General features: G+C 43.5%; 1 protein-coding gene across 8 annotated transcripts in view; it reads right to left on the bottom strand.

The window, feature by feature from the left end:
- Window positions 1-20562, bottom strand: part of LOC144603523 (protein FAM118A-like) — a 37625-nt gene extending 17063 nt beyond the window's left edge. For 3 of the 8 annotated variants that reach the window (XM_078416830.1, XM_078416835.1, XM_078416836.1), the window contains exons 1-4: window positions 20042-20358; window positions 17663-17720; window positions 10261-10310; window positions 6459-6711 (exon numbers count right to left, since the gene is read on the bottom strand). In XM_078416830.1, coding sequence (XP_078272956.1) covers window positions 6459-6711; window positions 10261-10304 — 297 coding nt within the window. In that variant the 5' untranslated portion in view covers window positions 10305-10310; window positions 17663-17720; window positions 20042-20358. Of the gene's footprint in view, window positions 1-6458; window positions 6712-10260; window positions 10311-17662; window positions 17721-20041; window positions 20359-20412 lie in introns of those variants that run through there. The other 5 variants (XM_078416831.1, XM_078416832.1, XM_078416833.1 and 2 more) reach the window with 5 other exon arrangements.
- Between the last annotated feature and the right edge of the window lie 272 nt (window positions 20563-20834).

Here is a 20834-nt window from a genome sequence, read left to right as displayed (position 1 = left end):
TGACCAAGGGGGAACAGGTATAGGATGAAGAGGAGGGGGCCAAGGACTGAGCCTTGGGGGACACCTTGGGGGAGGGGAGCGGTGGGGGATTTACAGTTGTTAATGGAGATGAACTGGTGTCTGTCAGAGAGGTAAGATTTGAACCAGGATAGGGCTGTGCCGGTGGTGTCAAAGGCGGCGCTGAGGTCAAGTAGGATGAGGATGTTGAGGTTGCCAGCGTCGGAGGAGAGGAGAATGTCGTTTGTGATTTTGAGGAGCGCAGTTTCAGTACAGTGGTTGGAGCGGAATCCGGATTGGAAAGTTTCATACAGGTTATTGGTAGAGAGGTGGTATTTGAGTTGGGAAGCTACAGCACGTTCCAAAACTTTGGACAGAAAGGGTAGGTTGGAGATTGGTATGAAGTTGTTTGGGGTGTCAGGGTTTAGACCAGGTTTTTTCAGAATGGGGGTGACAGCAGCGATTTTGAGGGATGGCGGGACGATGCCAGTGGACAGGGAGGAGTTTATTGTTGCAGTGATAAGTGGAGAGAGAGCAGGAAGGCAGGCCTTGACAAAGCTGGAGGGGATGGGGTCCAGAGAGCAGGTGGCAGTTTTTATTCCTGTGAAGAGGTCAGAGAGGTCGGTGGTGGAGACTGGGGAGAACTGAGGCAGGGGTTGACAGGATAAGGGGGGGCAGGTGGTTTGAGGGGGAGCAGGTGCGTTGGTGGTTAAGGTGCTGTAGATGTTGTCTATTTTGCTTTGGAAGAATGAAAGGAAAGTGGTGCATTTGTCAACTGTGGATGATTGGGAGATGGTGTCCAGGGGGCTGAGGAGTTTGTTTATTGTAGAGAAGAGTGTTTTGGGGTTTCCGGAGCCAGAGTGAATTATTTGAGAGTAGTAGGTGGAGTGGGCGCGGGAGAGGGCATCTTTGTAGTGCTGCAGGTGGTCTTTGTAGGCTTGGGAGTGAATTGTGAGACCTGTTTTGTTGCGGAGTCTTTCAAGTTGGCGGGCATGAGTTTTCATCATGCGGAGTTCAGGGGTAAGCCAGGGAGCAGAGTGGGTGAAGGAAACTGTTTTGGTTTTTATAGGTGCAAGCTGGTCGAGGCAGGAGGAGAGAGTGCGGTTGTAGTAGTCAGTGAGGTCAGAGGGGCTGTGGAGGTCAACGAAGGGAGAGGCGGACATTATTTCAGAGAGGGAGGATGAGAGCGAGGTAGGTGAAACAGAGTTCAGCTTACGGAAGTTGATTTTGCGTTTTTGCTTTGGAGCTGGGGTGGGAATGTTGACAGACATGGTGATGGCTAAGTGATCAGAGAGGGTGGGGTCGGAGCCAGAGAGGTGATGTAGATTTAGTCCAGTGGAGCAGACAAGGTCCAGAATGTGCCCACGGTTATGGGTGGGAAAATTTACGTGTTGAGTGAGGTTAAAGCAGTTGAGTATTTCAGTATATAGTCAAGTGTGTCTAAATTCTTCCAAACCATGATCAGCTATTAAAAGAACAAAGAGAGCATGAAATGTATAAAATTATTTATGGATTTAAAAGTACAGGAACATGGCCAACTAGTATAGGAAAAAAAACTGCAGATGCGGGTTTAAATCGAAGGTAGATTCAAAATGCTGGAGTAACTCCAGTCCAATGCTGGAGTCAGGCAACATCTCGGGAGAGAAGGAATGGTGACATTTTGGGTCGAGACCCTTCTTCAGACTGATGTCAAGGGAGGGGGCAGGACAAAGATAGGATGTTTTTTTAAAGATAAGATCCTATCTTTGTCCCACCCCCTCCCATGCCATCAGTCTGAAGGGTCTCGATCCGAAACGTCACCCATTCCTCCCCTCCCGAGATGCTGCCTGGCCATCTAGTATTATGCATTACACATTTGTGCAAAGAATCATAATGAATGGCAAGTCAGTTAACAAAATTTAAATATTTGGAAAACTGTCATATATCAGCGTGAAATACAAGTACATGGGAGCATGAATCAAAGTGAACCTACTCAGGTTGTTTCCACATTTGGGTCCAATCAAAACCTTCACAAATCATTTAAACAACTGGTGTAACTCAATCGGTGGAGAAAGAATACGTTCAATTTTCCTTTTAATGACTATTAATTCATTATATTGGCTTTTTATGGCAGGCAACAGGACAAAATTAAAAATCATGCACACAACTCACACCACCTCCATGATATTTACATGTGATTTTAGAACACTGTTCAATGTCTGTCAGCTTGCACAATTTCAAATATTTACCCAATATTTATTCCATTGAATATCTATTTCTGCCCCTTCTATTCTTTCCATAAATGTGTTGTCCCATATTTACCCCATTAAAATATTATCATTCTTCTTTTAAAACATGCTTCATTTTTGACATCTTTGTGTCTTGGTCTTTGTTTTTTTGTGTCTAAATTTAAAGAGTTAGTGGCAGATGACATGGGATGAAGAGATAGAAAGTGGGGGCAAACAAGCACACATTGCACTTTGCACTTCTTTTTACCTAGCTGGCACATACTCCAAATAATGGTTAATTGGAGGATTGTGATTGGTTTTGCCCACTTATTCACAAAAGTTTGGAGTCAAGTTATGCCATTTAAAAAAAATGTACTGCCAGGCCAAGGACAGCTTTGTCATAAGGATGTGATTAAAGCATAAATCAATTCCTACTAGGGGTCGCGTGGATAAATGTTTGAAGCTGAAGAAAACCAAAAAGCAATGAGATAACAGAGTCAATGATGGAAATGATCCTGTTCTGCATTCTATGGTTCCATGGGAGACGAGAAAGCAAAAATGGGTTCCTCTATTCAAGAGTTCAAGATCCTTTTGTTATATCGTGATACATCATTTTCATTTATAGAAACATAGAAAATAGGTGCAGGAGTAGGCCATTCGGTCCTTCGAGCCTGCACCGCCATTCGATACTGATCATCCAACTCAGTATCCCGTACCTGCCTTCTCTCCATACCCCCTGATCCCTTTAGCCACAAGGGCCACATCTAATTCATTCCTGGAAACATAAATAGCTTTATTCCTATCTGTCAATTCTGCCCTTTTAAAATATTTATATCTTCTGCCCCTCTACAGCCATTGTGCTCTCTCGCCCCTTGGGAAATAAAAGAAACAGTACACTTATGGGAAAGGAAGTGTAACACTTGCATGAGAAATTGCTGTACATGCACCACAGAAAACAGGGAAGGCTAACAAGAACTAAGGAAGGCCATGTAGTTAGTATAGGAACAAGTAAAAACAAGACAAAGTTCCACATGGTAGGCTGCTCTGGAAGGTTAGATCGCATGGGATCCAAGGAGAGATAGCTGCATGGATAGCAAATTGGCTCCCTGGAAGGAAGCAGAGGATGATGGTGGAAGGTAGCTTCTCGGATGGAGGCCTGTGACTAGTGGTGTGCCTCAGGGTTCGGTGCTGAGCCCGTTACTGTTTGTCATCTACACCAATGATTTGGATGAAAACATACACGGCAAGATAAGCAAGTTTGCTGATGATACAAAGTTGGGTGGTTTTGAAGATAGTGAAGATGGTTGTGAAAGATTGCTGCAGGATCTGGATCGATTGGCCAGGTGGGCTGAGGAATGGTTGATGGAGTTTAATACAGAGAAGTGTGAGGTGTTGCATTTTGGGACGTCTAACAAGGGCAGGACCTACAGTGAATGGTGTAGTGTTGCGGAGCAGAGGGATCTAGGAGTGCAGGTGCATGGTTCTAGATGGTCGAGTCACAGGTAGATAAAGTGGTCCTAAAGGCTTTTGGCAGAGTATTGAGTATAGAAGTTGGAAGATCATGTTGCAGTTGTATAAGACGTTGGTGAGACCGCATTTAGAATAGTGTGTTCAGTTCTTGGCACCATGTTATAGGAAAGGTATTGTCAAGCTTGAAAGGGTTCAGAGAATTACGTGGGATGATGCCAGGACCAGAGGGTGTAAGCAATCGGGAGAGGTTGAGTAGGCTGGGTCTACTTGGAGCGCAGGAGGATGAGGGGTGATCTTATAGAGGTGTACAAAATCATGAGAGGAATAGATGCACAGAGTCTCTTGCCCAGAGTAGGGGAATTGAAGACCAGAGGACATAGGTTCAAGGTGAAGGGGAAATGATTTAATAGGAATCCGAGGGGTATCGTTTTCACACAAAGAGTGGTAGGTGTATGGAACAAGCTGCCAGGTGAGGTAGTTGAGGCTTGGACTATCCCAATGTTTAAGAAACAGTTAGACAGGGACATGGACACAATAGGTTTGGAGGGATATGGACCAAGCGCAGGCAGGTGGGACTAGTGTAGCTGGAGTATGTTGGCCGGTGCGGGCAAGTTGGACCGAAGGGCCTGTTTCCACACTGTATCACTCTACGATTCTAAGCACCAGCCTTCAGCATACTTCCTCCTCATGTGTTGATATTTACAAGCAGCATCGTTTAGAAATTGCAAGGCACAGTTGTGTTAACAAAGACCCCTTTCTTTCAGAGCCGCAGCTGTATGAGGCGGCCACCACTAGACCCAGTCAACTTCGGAAGACTGATCACCCAATCGCAGATGATTGGTTGTCAGCACAAACATATAGAAAGACATATTTCTTCAAAAGTGGGACAAAGTAGATTTGCTATGACCGTGACAAATTCTAGAATGATTAGCCAAATGTTTGCGGAACATAATGGGGCAGCTGAGACAAAGAGACATTAATTGAATTCCGGCAAAAGAGACTGTACACACTGGATTCTGGTGGCAAAGGAAATGAGTATGAGGTTTTCATGAACTGCGTTGGGGAAGACCATGTTTCTTGAAAGGGAACATTTCAGAAGTCCTAGAGCGGAAAGCCTCTTGAGAGCAGATGCAGCAGAGATAGAGAAACTGAGAGAAGGGGATGGAGTCCTTACAAGAGACATCTCATGTCAAATTGTCACGGTGAATACAAAAGCAGGGTGGAAGTTGGCAGCAAAGGTGACAAAATTTATGAATTCCAAACAAGTCGAGAAAGCAACACCATTACCGTTGTCAATGCAGTGGAGGAAGAGTTGGTCAAGGGGTGCCACAGTAGCCAAAAAGACAGTCAGAGTTGGATCATTGCTGCACCCTTTGATTTGTAGGAAGTGGGAGAAACCAAAGGAGAAATTGTTGAGGGTAGGAACATGTTCTGCCAGGCAGATTAGAGTTTTGGTGGAGGGGAATGGTTGGATCTTTGTTCTCGGAGGCAGAGAACCCCATGACCTTTCTAGGAGGAGAGACTGGACGTACATGGTAAAGACGAGTGGGTTGAGACCGAGGATTGATAGTTGTCAATATGGAGGAAGGCATTAGAGGTGCCGTGGATGTAGTTTGGAAGGGACTGGACAAGGGGAGACAGGATAGAGTTGAGGTATGAAACAATATGTTCGGTAGGTCAAGAACAGGCAGAAACAATTAATGTACCATTGCAGTGTTATTTATAGATTTTAGGTGTGATTAGTGCACAGTTGGGGCACCATCAGATTGGAAGCTGTATTGGGAAAATGTTTTGATGTGATAAGATCTGTACTAGTCCAAGAAAGACTAGTTTTTTTGCAGGGACAGAGGAGTCGAGGGGGCTTTTCCCAAAACAACATATTCACCAGCAACAATGTTACCTAATAGGTTAGAATGGAGGTGGAAACCAAAGCACGTGATTCACAGCAAATAGTCTATTATTCAGCAAAGGTGCTTATTTTGTACCAAAAGCTAGTAAGTAAAGAGCAGAAGTAACAGGTAATTTTTCCAGAAAAAAAATATATGAATCCAGGATAAATATAAATTGTGTGCATAAAACAGTACATTTACTTCCACCCACACTCTGGATAGCTAGAGCATTTTCAGTCAACAGAGCCATTTTCTTAGTCTTATTAAAATGACACATTTTAAGGGAAGAGTCAGTAAGTGCACACAATGGCATCAGCTAATAAGGGTATCAGGAAAAGATCAGTGTGTCAAGGGACCAGCTAGTGGGTGTCAAACAAACTAATCTCAAAGGGTTTTGACAGATGGAGAGAAAATAAAGAGAGAGAGATACAAGTCCAAAGTTTTGGCAACAGTTATGAGTTTGGCTTGGTAGGCTTACAGGAGGAGAGAAAGGCAGAGACAGCAAATGTTTCATTATTAGTGATAGAGTACAGTGGAAGAGACAACCAAATAAACTGTTTGGAAAGTGTAGAGCTGCTCAACCACAATACATCATGATATTGGGTAACAAAACTAAACAATTTTAATCTCGTATTCTTTCACAGGAACAAAACATAAAGAAGTCAGAATTAAATTTAAATGTGTCTAACAACATTATTTACTTTCCTAGAAGTGTTTGGCAAACAAAGTCCCTATTGAAACAAGATAAAGTTTTAACTATTTTTTGAAATTTAAAACTAAATTATATGGTTTATTATGTTCAAGCATCAACTACATAAATAAAACGGTGTAACCAAGCTTATAGGCCTTTAACATCTGCACATTTTCTTCTAGAGTGCAAAGTACAATGACTTACTGGTGACATTTTCCGTATTATATCATGGGCAAGTACAAGTAGATCCCGATCTTCGGTTACTTTTTGACGGAACTCCCCAATATCGGATGGATGGAGAACCTCCAGATCCTCAGCTGCGTTAATTACTGCTTCAATGCAGCTTCGCCATGAACAGAGCGCAGGTATATGTGGAGCAACAGCAGCACTCACTCCAGTTCCTATCACCAACAGCAATTCAGAAGGTTCTTTGCGAGTCAGACTTTTCAGGAATTTCCTTCAGAATGTACATTTAAAAAATGTGACTTAATATAACAAGCAATGTCTTCCTTATTCTCACACATTCAGATATAATCAGACAGCCGCAAACAAACTTCATAAGATGTTGGTAACTCCTTTGGCTAATAAACCAAAATGCAAAAGTAAACCTATCAATTAATTATATATACACTATTACTTTTTATTTGTGACTTGCATTGCTTGAACAAAATCACTATTTTTAGGAGGTACATTTTAACAGGTTAACCCAAGAGAGAGATTAATAAACTACGCAGCAAAAATAATGTAGAACCAATGAATTCCAGATGCTGGTTAATACACAAAAGGACACAAACCGCTTAGGCGGGTAAGGCAGCATATCTGGAGAACATGGGTATGTGACATTTTGGGTCAAGACCCTTCGGGTCTGAAGAAGGGACTCGACCTGAAATGTCACCTATCCATGTTCTCCAGAGATGCTGCCTGACCTGCTCAGTTACTCCAGCACTTTGTATCCTTTTCTTTTTCAACATAATGAATGCTCTTGGTTAAAACATGTATTTGCAACATTCCAAAAATTAATGATAGAAACAAAAAGATAAGGAGGAATATGCTCTCCTCAAATATCTGCTTTGGAATATTTTAGGTAACACCCAAAGGAGACCAGTAATCATGTAACAACTGAAAATTTATCTCCTTTAATGGAATAATGGGAGAAATTAATCATCATATAAATACATTTCTAAAATGTGCTACTGAGAGTGGTGGGGAGATCTAAGCATTAAACATAAAAATTGGCTTTCGTTTTTCTTGTGGGACATGAAATGAAAATAATATTTTTTTACTATTTATAGCAAACATGGGAAAACTTACTAAAATATCAAATATTGCAAATGAATAATCTGATGCCATCTCCAAGGAATTTATCATCAGCTTTTAAGATTAAATCGCATGGGATCTGGAAGGTTAGATCGCATGCAGACCTTCCAACATTTGATTTTACAAATTCATAATTTATGTCCAAAATTCAGAATTCTACATCAAAATTCATATGGTGCATAATGCAACTTTTCAGCAAAAAAAGTATGCACGCCAAATGCACATACGCAAGGTGCTACATTCACGTGTGAAAAACGACTATTATTTCCAACAGTCTGTAGTTGTTGGACTACATGTACAATGTCAGGCCCATCATGAGTATATTCTGCTATTTATAGAAAGGTTATTAAACAGAAATACTTTTTACAACAAAGAAAAAATTGTTTTGTTTTGTTTTTTCTATTTTGCTTTTTCCTTACACATCGCAATTCTCTTGGTATTGAATAAAAGAACAATGGTCATAAAGTGTATGACTAAGTTATGAAGAAAGAGTTTCATTTAAAACTGCACATACCTAATTTCATTGAAGGCATACTTGCCCCAGTGGTCTTCAACAGCAAATCACAATGGCCCTCCCCCATGTCCTCCCCCCCACCCCCTCCCCGACTCCCCTCCCCCTTTTTCCCCACCTCCCCTCCAACCCCCCCCTCCCTTCCTCCACCCCCCACCCCATTCCCTTCCCCCGACCCCCCCCCCATTCACCCACCCCATCCCCTCTCAACATCAACGGGCCTCACGCTACGCGGCGAGGCCCAGTGACGTCAGGCCAGGCGAGCGGCGAGGCCCGGTGAGCGGCGGGGCGGGGTGAGGCATGGGTTTTGCGGAAAAATGTGGGGCGAAATCGGAATGGTGAAAATGAAATAAGAAAGCGGAAACTTTCTGCCAAATTTGGAAGGGTTGGGAGGTCTGCACATGGGATCCAAGGAGAGATAGCAGAATTGATAGCAAATTGGCTCCATGGAAGGAAGTAGAGGGTGATGGAGGAAGATAGCTTCTCGGATGGAGGCCTGTGACCAGTGGTGTGCCTCAGGGTTCGGTGCTGGGCTCGTTATTGTTTGTCATCTACATCAATGATTTGGATGAAAACATACAGGGCAAGATTAGCAAGTTTGCTGATGATATAAAAGTGAGTGGTTTTGCAAATAGTGAAGGTGATTGTGAAAGATTGCAGCAGGATCTGGGTCGATTGGCTAGGTGGGCAGAGGAATGGTTGATGCAATTTAATACAGAGAAGTGTGAGGTGTTGCATTTTGGGATGTCGAACAAGAGCATGACCTACACAGTGAATGGTAGGCCTCTGGGTAGTGTTGTAGAGCAGAGGGTTCTAGGAGTACAGGAGCATTGAAGATCGAGTTGCAGGTAGATAAGGTGGTCAAAAAGGCTTTTGGCACTTTGGCCTTCATCAGTCAGAGTATTGAGTATAGAAGTTGTGAGGTCATGTTGCATAAAACGTTGGTGAGACCGCATTTAGAATATTGTGTTCAGTTCTGGGCATCATGTTATAGGAAAGATATTGTCAAGCTTGAAAGTATTCAGAAAAGATTTGAGGATGTTTGCTGGACTAGAGGGTGTGAGCTATAGGGAGAGGTTGAGTAGGCTGGGTCTCTACTCCGTTCCATGGAGCGAAGGAGGATGAGTGGGGATCTTATAATGGTGTACAAAATCATGAGGAATAGATCGGTAGATGCACAAAGTCCCTTGCCCAGAGTAGGGGAATCGAGGAACAGAGGACATAGGTTCAAGGTGAAGGGGAAAAGATTTAATGGGAATCCGAGGGGTAACTTTTTCACACAAAGGATGCTGTGTGTATGGAACAAGCTGCCGGAGGAGGTAGTTGAGGCTGGGACTATCCCATCGTTTAAGAAACAGTTAGACAAGTACATGGATAGGACAGGTTTGGAGGGATATGGACCAAGAGCAGGTAAGTGGGACTAGTGTAGCTGGGGCATTGTTGGCCGGTGTGAGCAAGTTGGGCCGAAGGGCATGTTTCCACACTGTATCACTCTATGATTCTAAGCTAAAAAACGCCCACAAGTGTCTGACCTATCAAGTACCACTCTAGTGCCAGGAACAGCTTGGAATACCTCACTAATCCTCCTGCTCAGGATAAAAGAGCCTGCCAATCAACTGTTCCTTTTATATATATTTTATAATGTTAAATATACAATATATACACTTTCAAACTCTGTTACAACTTTATTAAATAAAAACAAATAAAATTCCTTCATTTCAATCAATATATTGTGTCACATGCTGTTCCATCACTTCTGTTCGCATCTTGTTTGACAACTTTTGTGAGGACGCAGAGGAGCAAAATGTGTTGAAATTTACATTTTGCTGTTTCCTAATCCACTTAATTATTTGCAAAGCAACTATTTGATATCTTGCTGATTTGAAAAATCTATATTTTGCACCCAACTGATCATCACATACCATTTTCCTTTAATTGTTTAAACATTAGTAATATGAAATGAAGGCTTTGGAACTTTATCTCCCAGTTTTGAAAACTACCTCTGTTAGTCCAGCCACAATAATTCTTACACAAAGTTCTGGAGTAACTCTCCATTTCCCCAGAGATGCTGTCTCACCCGTTGAGTTACTAAAGCTCATTGTGTCTTTTTTTGTAAACCTGCGTCTGCAATTCTTTGTATCTACAATAAATCTTACATTCTCCATCACATTTATTTACCTTGACTTCTGCTCAATGCTTCGAGAAGGTTTAATCAAATCCATGTGTACCTAAAAATACAAGTGATACTAAATATTAATCAATACGGAAATTATTTCAAATTCCAGCTTATTAAAGTAATATTTCTCAAGTCAACGTACAGATGCCAAACAAATCAGGAGCCTTAGACATCTAAAACAAAAAAAGTTAAATAAAAGGGCGGCACGGTAGCGCAGCGGTAGAGTTGCTGCTTTACAGCGAATGCAGCGCCGGAGACTCAGGTTCGATCCTGACTACGGGTGCTGCACTGCAAGGAGTTTGTACGTTCTCCCCGTGACCTGCGTGGGTTTTCTCCGAGATCTTCGGTTTCCTCCCACACTCCAAAGACGTACAGGTATGTAGGTTAATTGGCTGGGTAAATGTAAAAATTGTCCCTAGTGGGTGTAGGATAGTGTTAATGTACGGGGATCACTGGGCGGCACGGACTTGGTGGGCCGAAAAGGCCTGTTTCCGGCTGTATATATATGATATGATATGATATGATAAAGCAAAAGTTGCTAGAAATAGATCAAGACACTATGTGTGGCAAGAGGTCAGAGTTTAAGCTTAAAGTTGATGATCTTTCTGCAAGTCATTAACCTTAAATGCTAACTCCGTTCTCTCCACCGTGATGTTGCTTGACCCAAGTATTTCCATTATTTTCTGTTTTATTTTAGAGATTTAACATCTGAAGCCTTTGCTGTCTGTCTTAAATAAATGTAAAGATAGAGTTTCTTTATACCTTAGTCATAGAGTGATAGTGTGGAAACAGGCCCTTCGGCCCAACTTGCCCGCACCGGCCAAATTGTCCCAGCTATACTAATCCCACCTGTCCACGTTTGGTCCATATCCCTCCAACCCTGCCCTATCCATGTACCTGTCTCTTAAATGTTAGGATGTCCCTGCCTCAACTACCTCCTCTGGCAGCTGTTCCATACACCCACCACCCTTTGTGTGAAAAAGTTACCACTCAGATTCCTATTAAATCTTTTCCCCTTCATCTTAAACCTATATTATCTAGTCCTCGATTCACCTACTCTGGGCAAGAGACTCTGTGCATCTACCTGATCTATTCCCCTCATGATTTTATACACCTCAATAAGATCACCCCCTCATCCTCTTGTACTCCAAGGAATAGAGTCCCAACCTACTTAACCTCTCCCTATAGCTCAGACCCTCTAGCCCTGGTAACATCCATGTAAATCTTCTCTGTACCCTTTCCAAATTGACAACATCTTTCCTACAACCTGGTGGCCAGAACTGAACACAATACTGTACATGCGACCTCACTAACGTCATAAAGACATAAGGAATAGGAGTAGAATTAGGCCATTCGGCCCATCAAGTCTATTCCGCCATTCAATCATGGCTAAGCTATCTCTCCATCCTAACCCAATTCTCCTGCCTCCTCCCCAAAACCTCTGACACCTGTGCTAATCAAGAATCTATCTATCTCTGCCTTAAAAATACCCACTGACTTGGCCTCCACAGCCTTCGGTAGCAAAGAATTCCACAGATTCACCATCCTCAGACTAAATAAATTTCTCATCTCCTTCCTAAAAGAACATCCTTTAATTCTGAGGCTATGACCTCTAGTCCTAGACACTCCCATTAGTGGAAACGTCTTATACAACTGCAACATGACCTCCCAACTTCTATACTCAATATTCTGACTGATAATGGCCATTGGGTCAAATGCCTTTTTGACCACCCTATCTACCTGCGACTACACCTTCAAGGAACCATGCACCTGCATGTCTTGAATAAAATAGCAGGAACATATGATAGCTAATTACTTTCAGAAATTATAAATGATTTCTTGTCTGACATTGCGTGACAATGGGACCAATGTTAGAAGCCGTCCTCCCATGAACCTGACTTAGCTTTATATTCCTTGGTTCATTCAGAGGTGAAAGATGCAAAATACATAATACTTCAATTCATATTTTGGAATTAGCAAATTCCATCCAATGACAACTTGCATTTTCAGTGCACTTAACAAAGCAAAGGTGAATTGGGATTCCCTAAGATTTATTTAATTTACTTTGTGATTTCTGCTGTTATTAAATCATGTTTTCGTTGTAATTCTTCCAGATGATTCATTCTCTATAATATACATTTTCCACTATTGAAATTGTCAAAATTATTTTTGTGCAAATATCTGATTCCTCATATCAGAATTTGTGCATCATGTTCGAAAATAGCCAAGACAGCAAACATCTACTCCTTGTTACTTAAGGATTCAAATTTAAATATTGCTTGATTACTCTCTCCTGTGCAAGTTATTTTGATGCATCAGCTCAATTAAAAGTTGGATCTGAACCATAATGAACACACCTGCCAATCCTTAAATCTCTTTACTGTTTAATGCAAGGATACACATATAAATCAAAATCCTGAAAATCTGAAGGATGGTATTGTTAAAAAATTGTGCAAGCACATGTTCACATCAGTCTGTGAAGGTCGGGAAGTTGGAGAGAGGACCACCATTGGCTGTAAGTGAGTGGGAATTACAGTGTAATAAGTCAGTCAGAAGAGAATACGTGGATTGGTTGATCATTTAAGTGAGAAGTCTGGTAAATTGGACAATCAGGCAATTTAATTGGTGATATAAGCAAGACTTGCAAAAGGGTGCAGCCCTGTCCGGGTGCAGCCCCCAGTGAGGGAAATGAAGTGCCCAGTGAGGGAAGTGAAGTGCCCAGTGAGGGAAGTGAAGTGCCCAGTGAGGGAAGTGAAGTGCCCAGTGAGGGAAGTGAAGTGCCCAGTGAGGGAAGTGAAGTGCCCAGTGAGGGAAGTGAAGTGCCCAGTGAGGGAAGTGAAGTGCCCAGTGAGGGAAGTGAAGTGCCCAGTGAGGGAAGTGAAGTGCCCAGTGAGGGAAGTGAAGTGCCCAGAGCTCCCTCTATCTTCCTGTCTCCACCTATATCCTTCCTTTGTCCCACCCCCGACATCAGTCTGAAGAAGGGTCTCGACCCGAAACGTCACCCATTCCTTCTCTCCCGAGATGCTGCCTGACCTGCTGAGTTACTCCAGCATTTTGTGAATAAATCGATTTGTACCAGCATCTGCAGTTATTTTCTTATGCCCAGTGAGGGAAGTGAAGTGCCCAGTGAGGGAAGTGAAGTGCCCAGTGAGGGAAGTGAAGTGCCCAGTGAGGGAAGTGAAGTGCCCAGTGAGGGAAGTGAAGTGCCCAGTGAGGGAAGTGAAGTGCCCAGTGAGGGAAGTGAAGTGCCCAGTGAGGGAAGTGAAGTGCGAGTCTTTGGCTGCGAGTCTTCGGCGAGGAGGTTACAATTGTTTTAAGCCAGACACAAGGTAATGGCGGAAAAGTTGGTGCAGTGTGTTTCCTGCAGGATGTGGGAAGACAGGGACGTCGCTGGAGCTTCTGGGAGCTACACCTGCAAGAACTGTGTCCAGGTGCAGCTCCTGAAGGGACGTGTGGTGAAGTTGGAGAGGCAGTTGGATGATCTCAGGGCCATCCGGGAATGCGAGAGTTTCCTCGACAGGACCTATTGTGAGGCTGTCACGCCAAAGGTCCAGGTCGAGCGAAGGTGGGAGACTGTTTCAGGGGGGAGGGGACGAGGACTACAGGAGACCCCGGTGGCTGTGCCTATTGCAAATAGGTATACCCTCTTGGGAACTGTCGGGGCAGAAGATGTTTCCAGTCCGAGTGGCGGACCTGTTGGCAAGGATACTCGACAGGGGAGACCGAAGTCAGGAAGAGCCGTAGTGGTCGGTGACTCCATCGTCCGAGGGACGGACCGAAGATTCTGTGGCAGCAGGAGGGACTTGAGGATGGTCTGTTGCCTCCCTGGTGCCAGGGTTCAACACATCACGGACCGGCTTCAGAAAATCCTAGTGAGGGAAGGCGATCAACCTGAAGTCGTTGTGCATGTGGGCACAAATGACGTCGGGCGGAAGAGGAAGGAGGTGCTACAGCGGGAGTTTAGAGAGTTGGGAAAAACACTGAGAAGTAGGACGTCGAAGGTGGTTATCTCTGGACTGCTACCAGTACCTCGTGCTGGTGAGGCCAGGAACAGAGAGATAGAGTGTATGAATTTATGGCTGAGGGGCTGGTGCAGAGAACAGGGATTTAGATTTCTGGACCACTGGGATCTCTTCTGGGCTAGGGGTGACTTGTACAAAAGGGACGGGTTACATCTTAACAGCAGGGGGACAAACATTCTGGCAGGCAGGTTTGCTAGTGCGACACCTGTGGCTTTAAACTAAGTGGTGGGGGGGAGGGGTTAACAAATTGTGAATATGAAGATGAGGTAAAAAAAGGGAATACAGGAGATATTGCAAAAGACTCTCGGAAGAATGGGAACAGAAGTTCTAGAGGGGATAAGAAATTAAGGGCAGGGCCAATTGTGACCGATGTGAGAGGGAAGGTAAATACAGACGTTAAAGTGTTGTACTTAAATGCGCGTAGTATAAAAAATAAAGTGGATGAGCTTGAGGCTCAGTTAGTCATGGGCAAGTATGATGTTGTAGGGATCAGAGACATGGCTACAAGAGGACCAGGGCTGGGAACTGAATATTCAGGGGTACACAACGTATAGAAAAGACAGACAGGTGGGCAGAGGGGGTGGGGTTGCTCTGATGGTAAGGAATGATATTCATTCCCTTGCAAGGGGTGACATAGAATCAGGAGATGTTGAATCAGTATGGATAGAAATGAGAAATTGTAAGGGTAAAAAGACCCTAATGGGAGTTATCTATAGGCCCCCAAACAGTAGCCTCGACATAGGGTGCAAGTTGAATCAGGAGATAAAATTGGCGTGTCAAATATGTAATGCTACGGTGGTTATGGGAGATTTCAACATGCAGGTAGATTGGGAAAATCAGGTTGGAAATGGACCCCAGGAAAGAGAGTTTGTAGAGTGCCTTCGAGATGGATTCTTAGAACAGCTTGTACTGGAGCCTACCAGGGAGAAGGCAATTCTGGATTTAGTGTTGTGTAATGATCCTGATCTGATAAGGGGACTAGAGGTAAAAGAGCCATTAGGAGGCAGTGATCACAACATGATAAGTTTTACTCTGCAAATGGAAAGGCAGAAGGGAAAATCGGAAGTGTCAGTATTACAGTATAGCAAAGGGGATTACAGAGGCATGAGGCAGGAGCTGGCCAAAATTGACTGGAAGGAGGCCCTAGCAGGGAAGACGGTAGAACAGCAATGGCAGGTATTCCTGGGAATAATGCAGAGGTTGCAGGATCAATTTATTCCAAAGAGGTGGAAAGACTCTAAGGGGAGTAAGAGACACCTGTGGCTGACAAGGGAAGTCAGGGACAGCATAAAAATTAAGGAGAGGAAGTATAACATAGCAAAGAAGAGTGGGAAGACAGAGGATTGGGACTCTTTTAAAGAGCAACAAAAGTTAACTAAAAAGGCAATACGGGGAGAAAAGATGAGGTACGAGGGTAAACTAGCCAATAATATAAAGGAGGATAGCAAATGTTTTTTTAGGTACGTGAAGAGGAAAAAAATAGTCAAGGCAAATGTGGGTCCCTTGAAGACAGAAGCAGGGGAATTTATTATGGGGAACAAAGAAATGGCAGACGAGTTAAACCGTTACTTTGGATCTGTCTTCACTGAGGAAGATACACACAATCTCCCAAATGTTCTAGGGGCCGGAGAACCTAGGGTGATGGAGGAACTGAAGGAAATCCACATTAGGCAGGAAATGGTTTTGGGTAGACTGATGGGACTGAAGGCTGATAAATCCCCAGGGCCTGATGGTCTGCATCCCAGGGTACTTAAGGAGGTGGCTCTAGAAATAGTGGAAGCATTGGAGATCATTTTTCAATGTTCTATAGATTCAGGATCAGTTCCTGTGGATTGGAGGATAGCAAATGTTATCCCACTTTTTAAGAAAGGAGGGAGAGAGAAAACGGGTAATTATAGACCAGTTAGTCTGACATCAGTGGTGGGGAAGATGCTGGAGTCAATTATAAAAGACGAAATTGCTGAGCATTTGGATAGCAGTAACAGGATCATTCCGAGTCAGCATGGATTTACGAAGGGGAAATCATGCTATACAAATCTACTGGGATTTTTTGAGGTTGTAACTAGGAAAATTGACAGGGGAGAGTCAGTGGATGTGGTGTACCTCGACTTTCAGAAAGCCTTCGACAAGGTCCCACATAGGAGATTAGTGGGCAAAATTAGGGCACATGGTATTGGGGGTAGGGTACTGACATGGATAGAAAATTGGTTGACAGACAGAAAGCAAAGAGTGGGGATAAATGGGTCCCTTTCGGAATGGCAGGCAGTGACCAGTGGGGTACCGCAAGGTTCGGTGCTGGGACCCCAGCTATTTACGATATACATTAATGACTTAGACGAAGGGATTAAAAGTACCATTAGCAAATTTGCAGATGATACTAAGCTGGGGGGTAGTGTGAATTGTGAGGAAGATGCAATAAGGCTGCAGGGTGACTTGGACAGGTTGTGTGAGTGGGCGGATACATGGCAGATGCAGTTTAATGTAGATAAGTGTGAGGTTATTCACTTTGGAAGTAAGAATAGAAAGGCAGATTATTATCTGAATGGTGTCAAGTTAGGAGGAGGGGGAGTTCAACGAGATCTGGGTGTCCTAGTGCATCAGTCAATGAAAGGAAGCATGCAGGTACAGCAGGCAGTGAAGAAAACCAATGGAATGTTGGCCTTCGTAACAAGAGGAGTTGAGTATAGGAGCAAAGAGGTCCTTTACAGTTGTACCGGGCCCTGGTGAGACCGCACCTGGAGTAATGTGTGCAGTTTTGGTCTCCAAATTTGAGGAAGGATATTCTTGCTATGGAGGGCGTGCAGCGTAGGTTCACTAGGTTAATTCCCGGAATGGCGGGACTGTCGTATGTTGAAAGGCTGGAGCGATTGGGCTTGTATACACTGGAATTTAGAAGGATGAGGGGGGATCTTATTGAAACATATAAGATAATTAGGGGATTGGACACATTAGAGGCAGGAAACATGTTCCCAATGTTGGGGGAGTCCAGAACAAGGGGCCACAGTTTAAGAATAAGGGGTAGGCCATTTAGAACGGAGATGAGGAAGAACTTTTTCAGTCAGATGGTGAAGGTGTGGAATTCTCTGCCTCAGAAGGCAGTGGAGGCCAGTTCGTTGGATGCTTTCAAGAGAGAGCTGGATAGAGCTCTTCAGGATAGCAGAGTGAGGGGGTATGGGGAGAAGGCAGGAACGGGGTACTGATTGAGAGTGATCAGCCATGATCGCATTGAATGGCGGTGCTGGCTCGAAGGGCTGAATGGCCTACTTCTGCACCTATTGTCTATTGTCTATTGTCATACTATTCACAAATAAAAATGATAACTTATTGTGCAAGCACATGTGCACTTACTACTCACAAATAAAAATGATAACTTAAAACTCACTTTGTCTTTATCCGTGTCACTGGTTTCCTGCTTGTTTCGAGTTAAAGTTCTCTCCCTCCTGTGTGAAGTTCACAAGATATTCAAAAATGAGAAATATTATTTAGCCCATCTTGATTCATCCTAGCATCATTTCAGTGTAGGATTCATGTTTGTCAAATGATTGCAAAAATCCACCACTCCAAAGTATTTTATCCATATTATGATTGTTCCATTAAAAGGAATTCCCCAAAGGTAGACAAAAATGCTGGAGTAACTCAGCGGAACAGGTAGCATCTCTGGATAGGACATTTCTTCAGACTGGAGAAGTGTCTCGACCCAGTCTGAAGAAGGGTCGCGACCCAAAACATCACCCATTCCTTCTATCCAGAGATGCTGCCTGTTCCGCTGAGTTACTCTAGCATTTTGTGTCCATCTCAGTGTAAACCAGCATCTGCAGTTCCTTCCTGCACAAAAAGAATTCCCCAATTTCTCCTAAAAGAATTCGCCAATTTCTCATATAAGAATTCTTCGAACGTGTTGCTAATTTATCAAATGCAGATCCATCAGTTAAATTAGAAACTAGTGATGGTATTGTTTAGCCTAATGATTCCATTAGCTCATTCAATCTAATGTTTAAAAGTGGTAGGAATGGATAAGTAACTGGTGAAGAAGCAAATAGATGCAGAAGTGTATCAAGCACTCTTGCAAAGTTTAAGTGAACAATAAAGGCATGCAACCTCTGAAAGAGTACGATCAGGGAAAATTTTGCTCTTTGCACTTTTAACTATGTTATTGTTTACAAATATCTTCAAGTTCATTCCAAACAATTTATTCCATTATATATCACTGAATGAAAGTAAATAACACAAACCACTAATTGCTAGTCTTTGTTTTATTAGTATTCTGAATAACAGGTAACTACCAGTCAGAGTACAGGAGGAAGATTAAAAGATTGAAAATCTGATTGAATGGTTCTAGTACAACAATTTCACTCTCAAAGTTAGCAAGGCCAAAAAGCTGATTGGTTATAATAGGCTGGAAAAGTCGGGTATCCATAAACCTGTTTTCATCGACAGAATAATGGTGGAGTCAACAGCTTCAAGCTGCTGAGTGTGCATTTCTCTAAAGATTTGTCCAGGGTCCAGCATATGAATGCAATCACAAAGAAAGTTCATCAATGCCTCTCTTTGCTTAGAAGATTGAGGAGATTCAGTGTGTCAACAAACCTCTACAGGTCAAAAGAGAGCATAGTGACTGCCTGCATCACAGACTGATGGACAACTCGAATGCCCAGGAACAAATGAGATTAGAGTGGTAGACATTGCCCAGTCAGTCCATCACGGTGCTGACCAAAGAAATCAACAGAAGACAATGCCTCAAAAAAAGCTGCAAATATCATCAGACAAAACCACCCTGGCTATGCTCTAATTTCACTACCACCATCAGGAAGGTGGTACAGGAGCTTGAAAAGCGCACGTCCCAGGTTCACGAAGGGTCCCAACCCAAAATGTCACATCTATTTTCTCCAGAGATGCTGCCTGACCCGCTGAGTTAGTCCAGCATTTTCTATCTTTGGTATAAACCAACATCTGCAATTCCTTGTTAGGTCCAATAAGAGCTTGTTTTCAGCATCCACAAGGCTCTATACCACACTAACCTCAGCGACTTTTAAGGTGAGAGGGGAAAGATTTAATAGGAACCTAAGGGGCAACTTTTTCACACAATGGGTAGTGGGTATATGGAACAAGCTGCCAGAGGAGGTGATTGAGGCAGGTACAATCACAACATTTAAAATTCATTTGGACAGGTACATGGTTTTGAAGGATGTGGGCCAAACGTAGGTAGGTGGGACTAGTGTAGATGTGACATCTTGCTCAGTGTGGGCAGGTTGAGCCGAAGGGCCTGTTTCCATGCTCAGGGTCTCTACAACTATATCGTCCATGGATAGTGTCTCTGTTTGCACTACGGACTTCGGTTTTTTGTATTATTTGCCTTCCAAGTACTACTAATTATTAAATTGTATTATTGATTATCATAATATCTCCACAGGCCTGTAATGATGCAGCAAGTAAGGATTTCTTTGTTCCATTGTCGGTACACATGACAATTATTGACAGTTCAAACCAGACGAAACTCAGCTGAAAGATTTTGTTTAGACCAATAACTTTACAATATTTTAAATGACACTTTTGATCAGCTTAACTCAGAATCACATAGCAGCACGGTTCTGCTCGATCGATGGATAATAAAACGACAGCATCTGTTTTGTTTTGTAAACCAACATCTGCAGTTCCTTGCATCTACAACAAAGGGACAGCCCGAGTTTCACAGAAAGTAACCCAACAATGTACTTGTCAAATATAAATAATTATTTTGTGCCTACCGATGAATAATTCTCACCTTTATTTGTTTCCCGCACCATTCCCACTGCGAAGCAAGAGGGAGAAGTTGGAGAAACAATTGTAAGAGGGCTGTCCTCCTCCAGGGTAGAACTAACCACGCAGATATATTTGGCGATGGTGCGGAGCGCCGGCCGTGCAGCGGCCTCTGTCCGCCCTCCCGCCCTCACTCCTTCCCTTCTTCCTTCCCGCCCTCGCCACTCACCCACGAGCGGCCTCGAGCGCTTAGCCGTTTGTCGCCTGCCCGGCACAAGCCTCGCGGGTCTCCTTCAAACAGTTCCCCACTCCCCTCTCGCATCAACCGCCGCATGGACCCCTGGCGAGTGCACCCGCCAAATGTGTCCGCCGGCAACCCGCTCGTTCGGCACCAACCTCAAGCAACAAACGTTCCACCACTGCTCCGAGCCGGCAAGAGGGCGGCGGCTCAGTCTGAAACCCGAAACCAACCCGAAACGTCATCCCCTCCTTCTCTCCAGATATGCTGCCTGTTCCGCGGAGTTACTCCAGCACAAAGAAAATAGAGCAGAGCAAGATAGACCGCTCGACCCGTAAAACCGTAGTATGTCATGGCGCCATTTTAGTAGGCAGAAACATTAAAAAAGCAAAAATAACAAAAAACTGTGAATTGATAGATGAGATATATTCTACATTTTTATGGTATCACACAACACTGATTACACTGCGAGAGGCATAGCGAACGGCTGGTTTTGCCTACTAAAATGGCGGACGTTCCGCTCCTTTGCTTACTGCACTTCAGTATAGGCGATTTCGACGGAGTGATTCATCTTGCTCCT

Source organism: Rhinoraja longicauda, chromosome 20, assembly GCF_053455715.1.
Source record: "Rhinoraja longicauda isolate Sanriku21f chromosome 20, sRhiLon1.1, whole genome shotgun sequence".
In the NCBI taxonomy this organism is placed as follows: Eukaryota; Metazoa; Chordata; class Chondrichthyes; order Rajiformes; family Arhynchobatidae; genus Rhinoraja; species Rhinoraja longicauda.
Note: the sequence above shows the minus strand (reverse complement) of the source record. Positions and strands in the feature narration are given on the sequence as shown.